This window comes from Bufo bufo, chromosome 3 (genome assembly GCF_905171765.1).
Source record: "Bufo bufo chromosome 3, aBufBuf1.1, whole genome shotgun sequence".
Taxonomy (NCBI): domain Eukaryota; kingdom Metazoa; phylum Chordata; class Amphibia; order Anura; family Bufonidae; genus Bufo; species Bufo bufo.
In genome coordinates, this window is record NC_053391.1 from 310,570,329 (window position 1) to 310,583,143 (window position 12,815).

General features: G+C 44.8%; 1 protein-coding gene across 2 annotated transcripts in view; it reads left to right on the plus strand.

Annotated features, from left to right (window-relative positions):
* The window catches only part of ARID1A (AT-rich interaction domain 1A), a 45,597-nt gene that overhangs the window by 12,816 nt on the left and 19,966 nt on the right, over positions 1 to 12,815 (plus strand). For both annotated transcript variants that reach the window (XM_040424252.1, XM_040424253.1), the window contains exon 2: positions 10,998 to 11,198. In XM_040424252.1, coding sequence (XP_040280186.1) covers positions 10,998 to 11,198 — 201 coding nt within the window. The remainder of the gene's footprint in view (positions 1 to 10,997; positions 11,199 to 12,815) is intronic.

A 12,815-nucleotide genomic window follows, 5' to 3' on the forward strand; every position in this document is an offset into this window, starting at 1 on the left:
CACAATTTGTCACCTAGTCACAGCAAAGTTGATAAATATCAGTTTAAGGTGGCACTAGCTACTTGGACCCTCATAGATCTTAAGAATGAAGGGTGTAAAAGTCCTTTCTCTGGGGTGGTAGTACACGTCAGTCCCTTGCCCTATTAACTTCTAGGAGGCTGCTGGCCTAAAATCCAGTGTTTTTCACACTAGCCTCTAAGCCTGGCTATTCAGTGGAGGTCTATTTTCAGCAGTTCTCAGTTTAATCACAGGCAGGGTTCTCTGTATAGAAGATACAAGATAATGTGTAACAATAGGTTGTGGTCACAGATCATGTCTTTAAACCTTTTTCTACAAAAATCCCTTCAAGAATGTGACTGGCTCATGATGGCTGCTCTAAAGCCTCTCAATGCTGGAGGTGTTCCCATCTGGGACATTGGAATATTGTCCATGTCTGGTGTGTATCTTGGACCCACTCCCATCTCCCCAAAGTGAACAGAGCAGCCTTGCATGCACAGCCACCCTCCAATCACCACTATGGGAGTTATGAAAACGGCAGAGAGCTGGCTCTATTTCCAGCAGTCGCATAGCAGTGATTGGAGAGGTGGCCGCTATTGCATGGTGCACTCTCCATTCACTTCCATAGGACTTCCAAAAATAGCTGAGTGGCTATATGTGGAGCTCCCATAGCAATAAATACGTGTGTTCTCTAGATGGGACCCACTCCTATGTGACATTGATGGCATATCCTAATGATATGCCATCAGTGGGCCAACCGCGAAAACTGCCGCTCAGCCCATATGTTTACAACCATACTCTACACTGAAGACCACAGTCAGAAACTGGTTTGCTAAAAATACCGCCGCTATCTGGGTTTTATTAGTAAATATATATGTTACCCATTCTAGGGTTAAGGAACATTTGACCTTTAATGGGTAACAAAATACCTGATTGCATAGCCAAAAGGTAACATGATCCTGATTAGGCTAATGTCACATCACATTTTTGTCTTACATTTGGCAAAAAACCTATGTCAAGCGGATGCCATACAGTGGCATCCATCACCAGTTACATTGTAAAAAAAAATAATGTAACGTTTTTTGTCTTTGCTGGACACTACAAGATGGCAAAGCTGCCCCCTCCAAATGTATATGTTAAATATAGGGTGAATATGTGATGTGAACCCAGCCTTTCGCAAAGAACACGCATAACCATCTGCCTTTGCGTTACAACCGCAGAATTTGCAGCATGGTGGATTGTTCTCTTCCATGTGCTAAATTATTGTCTGACCAGTTTCTCCTGGTATATTTCAGTTCCGCGGTGACACGTTTTCAGAGGAACGTTACTGTGGTCCTGTCAATTCATCATTTATTGGAACTCCTGATGTGAGATCTGTTTGTGGCATCAGTTTCCTGACACCATTGCATGTACTAGTCCTGTATACAGCTTTCTGCCCCTACTGTTCTATGGCTTCTGCTTTTAGCAGTAATTCTGTATGTGAGAATATGCAGTATTCATAGGAATGCTGATTAGCGATACATCTAGTGGTGTAAAGGTGCCGCCAATTATCTGATGAATGAGTGAAACATAGGCACCTAAATCATCATTTTCCGGCAGCAAATTGCGCTGTCTAAGCATGCTCTGCTGCCAGCAAACAACAAGCCTGTATTGGGAAGAGATGGTATTAGCCGTCACTCCTCCCCTTACTGTGGAGGAGATCGTCAATGTGTTTCCTCCACCGACCAGCAGGTGATTGCCAGGAAGTAATTGGGACACCACCATGCACATTAGATGGTCAGCGAGTCCCATTGTAATTGTCAGGTTCAGTCGAAATTCACTTTCGTATGGCCACCTTTAATCTTTAAAAGGGTTATCCCAAAAAATTAAACTTTACATCCAGACCATAATATTTGTATTATATTTACTGATTTTAGAAAATGCTTGTACCTGTAGATATTCAAGGATTATTGTTAGTATACCGCCACGTGCTGTTTCTCTTGAACTGACTTTGTGTCCACCTTCTCACTTTTGCCCCTCTGCTTCTCCAGGTGTATGGAGGTATCCCTGGTGTGGTGAGCCTGCTGCATCTGAAGCTGCTGTCTTTTGCTTCCCAGATGAGACTGAGCAAGTGATAAGAAAGTTAGACTGCGTTACTGTAATTATACGTGATCCGCATCATCTCCTGAGAAGCGGAAGGTACTGCATACCCGAAGGAGCAGAGAAGCAAAACTCCACATGTGTGTCCACCGTGGACATAGAAAGCTTCCCTATAGAAACAGCAGGTGGCGCTATACTAACATATCTGGGGTCAGCATTTTAAAATCATGATTATGGGCTTTATTTAACGATTTGTGGGAGAACCCTTTTTAAAGGTGTTGTCCTACCTTTAGCAAGCGATACCTTGGCAGAGGCCCTGCACCCCACCAGTCAGCTTTTTGGTGTAGCTTCGCCAACGTTGTAGTGGAGGAAGCAGTGCTTCAGTAGCTCCCTCCACTACAACGTTGATGGTGCTGGCTGCTTTTTTTTTTTTTTCAATGCAATGCATCTTCTGAGCTACATGGCTTTTTAGAAAATTTCTGTTTTCCAGTGCAATTAAGGGTGGGTTCACACTAGCGTTGGGGATTCTGTTATGGCTTTCCGTTATAACGGAATCAATAAGACAGAAGGAGGGATCCGTTCTTCTGGCCATAGACTTGTATTATGACGGAATGCAAAACTGATCCGTCTGGGTCCCGTTATTGACAGGACTTTGTTTTCCGTGTTGCATAACAGGACCGAGACGGATCTGTTATGCTTTCCCATAGACTTCTATTAGGACAGAAAGCAAATGGAATGCCTTTTAAAGGCTTACATTTTGCATTCTGTTATTTTGCGTTTATAACCATGTTAATAACGGAAAGCCATAATGGAATCCCTAACGCTAGTGTGAACCCATCCTAAGATGTGCTGGTTTTCATGTAGTAGCAAAAAACTGCAAACCCAGTTTTGGTCCGGTATTCTTGATCTTGCTGGAACCACACCTGGCCTAGGCTACGTAATGGGAAGTATAAATGCAAAACTTGTAAATTTCCCCTTGTCACACCGCACACTAAGGCATTTGTGCAATAAAATGTCTGACTGGAATCTGTTTTGCTGCTATAGTCGGTTCAGAATCACACAAGCTACTTGCTTACGCAGGCTGCAAAAGTGCTCGCCCAGTCAGCTTTTCTTCTGTGCCTTCCCCAGGCAGTGCTCTGCTCTGGCCTGGATGAGGGATGACGTTTGTAAAGATGGGAACCAATCCACAGAAAGCAGCGTACCGTGCTTGCTAGATGTACGACTAGGTTTATGTGTGCGGGCTAACTAGTTAGTGATTGTGGGAGAATGCTTCCTTCTTATGGAGCCCTAAACGAACACGTAAACTGCCGACAAAGTGGGATGTCTTTTACGTCCAGTATTTGAGCGCACACATACTGCTTGTCCCCCCCCACCATGACAATATTAAGTTGTGCTGACATGTAGGAAGGGTGATGTTTACGGGCAGGATACCTTAGCCTCTGGCTAGTCATTAGTAGGTGAAGAAATCCAGGGATGGTTGATTATCTCCACTTTGAAGGCTTGGTTCAAATTGCATTTTTTTTCCATCCGTTTATACAAAAACCGTGTATGTTAAAACGGATGCCTCCGACTGATGCCAAATGGTGGCATCCATTCACCATAGAGTTCCATTGTAAAAAAAAAAAAAATATATATATTTTTTTTATTTATTAGATAGATTTTGTTTTATTTTTTTATCCGTCTGCAGGTTTGGGGTGTGCACTTTTGTATCCCCCCAACATGTATATCAAATAGGTGGTAAAACCTGATGTAAACTCACTCAAGGTCCTATTATGTTGGCAGATTATCTGCCCATAGTGAGCGCAGTTTTTTTAGTTGTGGGTTTTAAAGCCAAAGACTGGAACGGGTTATAAATGGCAGAGCACATATAAAGGAAAGACTTGACTCCGTCGCGCAGAAGAAATTTGCAGCTTGTTCTAATTTGGTTTAGGTGAATGGGTCTGCGGGAGACTTGGACTGCCCAAGAACGCCAACCATGTGCTGCCGGTTATTAAAAAGTCACTGACTTTCTTTTCACTGGTTCGAAACTGGATTTCGGGTTCTTTTTACACAGGCAGGTTTCCTTCTAAAACAGACCGATCAACATAGTATTCAGCAGTTGTCGCCACTGTATCCTCTCCCCTCCGTTACCCTGTCACAGCTCACCGCTTCTTGTGTTGTGTGGGCAGTACCTTCCACTTTGAAAGTACAGGTAAGTGACTTCACTTGCCCGGTGTCACTAACAAGCCTGTAAGCAGCAGCTTGCACTCTGCATTGCTTTATAAAATGCTCCTGAGCTACAGCACGTTCCATTGATTACTATTGCAATGTAGAGCTGTGGCCGGGTTGGGAGATGCTGTGCCTGTGCAAATATGCACTCCACCATGGTCTCCTCCAGCACAGGCGAGAGCAAGGAAGCAATGACCACGCCCATGCGCAGCCCACCGCTATATTATCGCAGAGGTGGCCGTAACCCCCGACAAGGAGCGGTAAAGGGAAATAAATTGTGAATAGGGAGAGGAGGAGGCTATAGCGAAAATAATATGGGTAGGGTTATAAGGCAAAAAGTAACTTGACAAGATGGGAGAACCCCTTTCATGTTTACGTTTGTCTGCGTGAGATCCGTGTCTGCTGGGCGGACAGTTAACATGGGCTAAATGTAGGGAGCAAACGTTCATCTGCCTGAATATTAACATATGCAAAAGGGCCAGCAGATCTACATACAGCCATGTGCAAGAGGCCTAATTTGTATGTCTGGTCTGCATCCAATGCACATATTTGTGCACATCTGATGCAGATCCATTCAATTTCAGTGGGGCCACAAAAGATGCGGACAGTGCACTGTCTCCATCCGTATGTTACTTGGCCGCACAACAAAGAGAGAACATGTCCTAGTGTCCATTGTGTGGACACGGATAGGTCGTTTCTACAGGAGTTTAGAAAAAAATGGCCTGCACACAGCCCGGATCTGCAAATTGTGGACTGCAAAACTGGTACGGTCATGTGCTTGAGCCCTAATGTGCAGTTTTATGGTTTGACTAATGATGGCTTATTTTAAATAGTAATTTGTGGTCAAATTTTAATATCTCCTCCTGTTCCTACAGTGACTTAACTGCTTGCTCACTGCTTAAGTGTATACAAGAGGGCAGTTGGCACATCTCTGCATGTACGTTTCTAAACGTCCTTGCAGAGATCACAGCTGCATGCCAGTCATGTAGCTGTGATAGTGGGGAGCCCATTGTCAGTGATGGTTTGCCATCCTGCCTACTCCATAGTGCTCTATAAGTGGTCCTAGCAGTCGTGATCGCTGGGGCCCAGCATCTGCACAAGCAGATCAGCTCTGCTGTGCCTTCTCAAAAGAGCTGATCGGCGGGGGTCCCAGGTGTCAGCCCCCCACTGACCAGATACTGATGACCTATCTATCCTGATGATCGGTAATCAGTAGAGATGAGCGTTTCCTATTTTGAAATTCGTTCATGCTTCGTTTGGTGTATTACCACCAGAATTGCGTTATGGATTCCGTTACCATGGACCATAACGCAATTCTATGACTGAATGCGTCTAAAGGCGTTTCGTTATTCATTCCGTCATAATAGAAGTCTATGGGCTGCAAAAACGGATTTCCCGTTTCCGTTCTGTAGGAGAGGACTCCCCTGCATAACTGAAACGGGCCAGATCCGTTATGATGGAATGCCTCTGAAGACATTCTGTTATAGAATTGCATTATGGTCCGTGGTAACGGAATCCATAGCGCAATTCTGCTTTTACCACTAAACCAAGCGTGAGCAAATTTCATACCATGAAATTTGCTTCTCTAGCGATCAGTATTAAAATTGAATTAAAATCTTAATTAAACAGTGTCACACCCTTAACTGGTAATACCCAACCAGTCAGTTTATTGATAAATTTGTAGGAGGAATAATAGGAACGACACATGCAGAGCTAAAAGAGAAGATGCTCCAGAATGTTTATATTATGGGGAACACAAATACTTAAAGCAGGTTAAAGAAAAAATACAGCCAACAGAAAAATAACATTTTGGCTCTTGGAGGGTGGGAATGTAGACAAAAAAAAACAATGTCGCCTCTAAATGTTGGTGGGGTACCAAATGATTAAAGATCCTGGTGCTGTGACGGGCATTACCCGCTTTTTGACAAAAGGCTCAGCCATACTGTGGCAGATTCTGGCTCCCAGGCACTTGAATGTAACAAAGCACGCCCACTACTGTGTGTGGAGTTGTGCATGTCCACATCTCTTGAAAACTTATGGGGGGAGGGGGGTTATTGGAAGTCAGAACCCCCTGTCTGATATTGATGACCTGTCCTCCTGATAGGTCAACAGTATTGATTTGACAGGGGTCTTGAATTGGAGAAGAGCCCCACTACAGTGCACAGCCTTGTGCTTCTGAAACAGCTGATTGGATCAATATAGAAGAGCTGGGATATCCCAGGAGCACCCCCCCCCCTTTTTTTTTTTCTCACACCCCAGATATTAAGAAATTTATTTCGATAACGATATATCGCGTGATACCCATCCAACAAGGAGACGTTATTCAGTATGGGGGCCACAAGGAGATGTTACAATATGGTGGGGGTCCAAAAGGAGACGTTATACTGTATGGGGCTTATAATCTCGCTGGGACTCATGACCTGTGTATTCCCCTTAGGTCTAGTACTTCCCCCACCTCTATGTGCACTATACTGAGAAGTAACCTGTATTCCTGCCACTGCCATACCACGGCTTATAGCACCACTATTCTATTATATGGGCTCTGTAGCAACTACCACAGCAGTGCACTCCTTCAGCCTGACAGAGTATCCTCTTCAGTGAAACTACAAGTCCCAGCTAAACCCTTCAGTAGAGCCTCCCTCCCAGCATCTACTGTTGGGTATGTGTAGTTCATAAGGCTCACCAAACGGCACATGCTCAGATGATGCCACTGCTTTATGGAGTGTATCTGCACCCATTTTATCAGCGCTCGGCTCTTTCCAGAAGCCCCTATGATGCTATTAAAATATTGCGGTATTTAAGAAACTGGGATATCGCTGTGTTTTTGTTTTTTTATATTGCGATATATATTGTTGATAATGGTATTGCCCAACACTACCCCAGTATGCACCCCATACTCTCCACGCTGCTCCGTTCTGGCTCCCTAGCTCTTTTTTCACTGGTCTCAGGGTCCCTGTCTGTAAACTGCCAGGATAGGTCACGTGCAGAATCCAGTCATTGGCTGCAGTGGTGCATTTACGCCCCTCCATTTGGAAGTTCACAGGCAGGAGTCTGAAGACCAGTGAAAAGAACTTGGATACAGATGTGTATGGAGTTTTCTGCAGATGCAGCAGGCAGAGTTGAAATTAAAAAATAAAACACCCTTTAAATAATGCTAATTGTTTATTCTGCCATTTTTCTCACTCCTATCAGTAGAAATGCTTATTCTTGCCTGCAAAATAGGACATGCTCTATAACTTGTAGGACCACAGGGATGCACACCCATCAAAATGAATAGGTCTGTGTTCAATCCGTGTGCATAATGCCTCTATCTGTGCAAGCGCCCAAGGCATTTGGTGCATGCAGAGCTGTTTCTACTATTGAAAGGAGAAAATGAGGTGAAGTGGTATCACCCATGCCATCTGCTCTGGGCATGGGATCTTTGCTGTTCCTTTCCTATAAAATTCATTGTAAATAACGGTTGAGGAAAGATCTGGCGTTCCTTTGGGAACTTGAGTAGACCAGAGTTAGACCACTTTTTACCATCTCCTTTCATTGTTGCTCATGTAGTTATATAGATTCCAATGAGAGAAAAGTGCCATTCTCATCCGATGCCATATTGGTTATTTTCCATTGATTCTAGTGCTGATGAAGGCCAGCCAATCTGAAGTGAATGGAGGCCTTCAACTAGCCTCCTGGTGGTAGGAAATGCATCATAAAACTTGTGTAGGCATCTCTGCAAGGTAACGACATACAGTCAGAATCTTTCATCTGTCCCCAGTTTTTCTAACCCGCATAATGGTAATAATGGAAGTATGACTAAACCTAGGCACATACAGAATGAAAGGAGATAATTTATTTTTTTAAAGTCTGGATGCAATGCAGCAAAAAAAATATTGGTTGTGTAGGTGGAAAATGTAGTATTGTGACGGGAGGAATTGCAGGTTTATTTAGTGTGTTTCACTGGATATTTTCGGCCTGATCTGAGGGCAGCATATAGTGATAGACAACCTGATTTTTAGAGGTGTATTGCTGGATGTCTATATATCCCCAATGCATGGCTTGTGTGTGTGTGCAGGCCTTTATCTGAGCGGTCCCCACCCCAAAATGTACCTTCTGATTGACAAGTTTCTCTCCAAACTGTGCGTAAAGAGAGCGTTGTCAATACAGGGCATGGAAGCTGCATGTGCATAGCCTTCCATGGACAACTTCCGCTGTGGCTGATATAGGGGGGGTATTATGAAAATCACAGCAAGGCAATCCAGTCATACACCGCCAGAATCGGGTTCTCTCAGTACTAATACCATATTCCCTTTTAGGCTTCATGCACACTGTCCGTTTCACAGTTCACAAAGCCATATGCATGCCAGCAACGTTTTTACTCCTGTAGAAATGTCCTTTCCTTGTCCACAAGAACAGAACATGTTCTATCTTTGTGGTGCCGCAGAACGGACATACGGATGAGGACAGCACATGGGGTGCAGTTTGCATCTCTTGCGGCCCCATTGAAATGTATGCAGACCAATCGTACGATAATGTGCATGAGGCCTTATAGGGGTTGTCCACTTTTTACTATTGATGACCTATTCTCAGGATAGGTAATCAATATTAGATTTGTGGGGGTCCAGCTCCTGGCATTCCCGCCTATCAGCAAGCAGCGCTCATACTTGATGTCTTCTCTACACTGTTTACTTGCTTGCTGCAGCAATTTGTGGTGAGCAGTGTAATTACAAGTATGGCATCCTCATTCACTTCCAGGGGCTGGCTCTGCCTATTCAAGTGAGTACTACAGAGTCGTCCCATAGAAGTGAATGGGGACCCCATGCTTGTAATTACACTGCTCACCACTGCAACTGCTGCAGCGAGCAAGTAAGGCTACTTTCACACTGCCGTTTCTGGGTCCGCCTGTGAGATCCGTTTCAAGGCTCAATGCATTCTGAATGGATGCGGATCCGTTCAGAATTCATCAGTTTGGCTCCGTTCCGCCTCCATTCTGCTCTGGAGGCGGACACCAAAACGCTGCTTGCAGCGTTTTGGTGTCCACCTGGCGATGCGGAGCCAAACGGATCCACCCTGACTTACAATGTAAGTCAATGGGGACGGATCCGTTTACATTGACTCAATATTGGTGCAATTCTAAACGGATCTGTCCCCCATTGACTTTCAATGTTAAATCAGGACGGATCCATTTGACTTAGATTTTTTTTTTTTTACTAAGTTATGCAGACAGATGCGTACTGAACAGATACCAGCGTTTGCATTTATAGGTGCGGATTCGTCTGTGCAGATACCAGACGGATCCGCACCTAACGCAGGTGTGAAAGTAGCCTAAACAGAGCAGAGAAGGCAGCGCTCATATGAACACTGCCTTCTCTTCAAACAGCTGATTGGAGGTGCTGGAAGTCTGACCCCCGCTGATCTAATATTGATGACCTATCCTGAGAGTAGTATTGAAGATGGGTCGGCACTGCGGTTTGCACGCGTCCAGGGAAGGTGTCCCACTAGTATATAGTGAAGAAGGACCGGCACTCACTTTTTTTTTTTTTTTACTATATGAAGAGACGTTTATTCAAGGCATAATGGCATTATCGGTGACGAGTTTCGGCTCAAGCCTTGAATAAACGTCTGTTCATATAGTTAAGAAAGCGAGTGTCGGTTCTTCACTATATACTAGTGGGACACCTTCCCTGGACACGTGCCGACCCATCTTCAATACTATTCGCTCTATCCTGAGAATAGGTCATCAATGGTAAAAAATTGGACAACCCCCTTTTAATGTCCTTGGAGGTATCTCCCATGGTCTGGACTCCAGTAACCACTGTATGGCACCTGTGCATGCTCTGACTTTTCCTCATGCTGCTTTACCATATTACTGCGTCCAGCTTTATCTGTGTATTGGGCTGGGGCTACACGGTGACATGATACACTGCAGCACCATCGGCAATCGTTAGATCCAGCCTCACACAAATTTCATTTTGCTGTGTTGCCCCAGCCTCAGATGTGTTGGGTGCCTCCTTCAGGATCAGGAGCTGTGGGGTGGAACAAGCTGTTGTATGGCTGGATCGTGCTCATTGTTAAGTGTGTAAAGCCACCCGGAATGATTTACTTTTCAGATGCTCACGTGTCATGGAATTGTTAGGTTATTCACAATTGTTCTTGGCAGCCATGCAAATTAGCCATGTGTCCAACTGTTAACAGCTTTCCCCAGGCTTCCTTTGTCCCTTATGTGCAGGCGATGGGTTAGGTGTGGCTGGTTCAGAAAGGCAAATTTTTAAAGTTTTTTAGTAATGGTCCCCCTCCCCCTTTTGTAGCTGGTGTCCCCGGAGCACAGATCCTGTCATTCATTCCCTGCCAGCGCTCCACACCAGACAGCTAGCTCTTGGCCGCACTTCAGATGGGTGTACAGCTGGGACCTGTTACACTTCGGCTGTTTGCCCTTCCAGTTATAAATAGCTCTTACCGCCAGCCTTGATCAGCACAGTCCCAGAGGTAATAAGCAGGTTAATTACTGTGGGAACACTGGCAATCCATGTATTCGCCCTCCATTGCTTCCGACAAAACCCTTTACAACATTGTGCAATGCTGCAGTAGTTAAATGAAGCATCCTCGCAGCTTCTTAGAAAGCAAGTGGATGTGTGCACCGCTGCGCTTGGATATGGATTTGCGGATCTGTGAAACTTTGTGTTTGAGTTGTCGACTATTGCAAGTGTGTGAATTTGTGCTGGTTTTCACAGCCTGGCAGTCCCATGGATCAAATGGGAAAGATGAGACCCCAACCATATGGCTCAAGCAACCCTTACAGCCAACAGCCTGGTTCTCAGCAAGGGCATTCTGGTTACCCAGTACAGCCTTATACTTCACAAACGCCGCAGAGATACCCCATGGCCATGCAGGGTCGACCTCAAGGAGCTATGAGTATGCAGTATGGACAACAGGTACTTTTTTTTTTTTTTTTTTCTTGTCCAAAATGTAAAATAAACCTGATTTGTATGCTGGTAAATTGTAACTTATGTGCTTGACACCTAATTCAGGCGGGTGTATTGTACCTTCCTGGACCTCTGTACTTACAGGGTTGGCCCATCTGGGACATTGACATATTGCTAGGTCCACCTCTAGGACTTGCTCCTATCTAGAGAATGGTCCCATGAAGTGAAGCAGAGCACGCCACACATGCGCAGCATGCTCTCCATCACTATGGCACTTCCCAAAATAGCATGCTCGTCTATTTTCGGGAGTCCCATAGTGGGAATAGAGAGCGCACTATGCAATCGCGACAACCTCTTCATTGACCACTATAGGTCTGCCGGAAGTAGCCAAGTCCCATAGTGATAAATGGAGGGCGGCTGCGCATGCCCTCTCTTCACTTTGGGGTAGGTTCACCTTTGCAGCACTACCACAGGAAGGCACAGTTTGTTGCAATAGTCTGGTATGTGCACTGCCATTCCATTCATTGGCTATGGTTAGTAATCCACAGGAGAGGGTATAACTATTAGATGGGTGGGCGTCCTACCTCTGGGACCCCCATGATCACGAATGTGTGTCTCGTAGCTTCCTGCAGCTCCCTGAATAGAACGGAGCAGCTGGTTGCACGTGTGTGACCGCTCTAAGTTCTATGGGTGTTCCAGAGATAGCGGAGCAGGGCGCTTGCCTGACCGGACGCTCTGTTTATTTTCTATTTTTTTTTTTTTTAGGAGGGGGGGGGGGCCTGCAGGGGATACTGGGACCCCACTGATCTAATATTTATCCCCTAACCAGAATACCCCTTTTAATATCGCATTCCTGCAACCTCAGCTAGGCTTTAGAAAATCGAAGTTGATTCATTCAAATACTTACATTTTAATGCTGTATCCACACAGCATTAAAATGTATTGGCTGCGTGGAGCCAAAGTTCATCTTACCCAAAGTCAGGTGAGACTTCAGTTAATTCCTACTGTATGCATATCTGCGTATTGAATCTGAAGTGGGTTTTGGTTCTGAGGTACCAGCCAGTACCAAAGCCCACTTTGGATTGCTATTTAAAAAAAAAATTTCAATGTGTATAGAGTGGGAATTGACCGAAGTCTCTCTCAACTTTGGGAGAAATTAACTTTGGCTCCACAGAGCCAATACATTTTAAATGTAAGTACTTGAACGAATTGACTTTTAGATCTATGATCCGAAGGTCGATTCGCTTAAGCCTAGTCTGAGCCGCAAAACGCCTCGGGCACGTGATAGTCAATTAGAGAACCAGACTAGGTTCACACTTGCATTCGCAGAATGCCGCCATTCTCCACCAGATCCACTTGACTGTAATGGGATCTGGCGGGGATTTTGCCATAAGTGCTGTTTTGTCCCACCAAAAGCTGCCGGATTTGGTGAACTCCAGCAGTTTGCCGGATCCAATTAACACAAGTGTAAACCTACACTAAATGTACAGTTCTAGCACTGCCACTGAATTGTACCTTTTTCTTTTGGATGATTATAGCTTAATTTCCAAAGAACAGGAGGTGAACTGTTGGGTGGAGGGGAGATGTAATTTGGTTGTTGAAAGGGTAAGTGCTAGTCAAACTGTA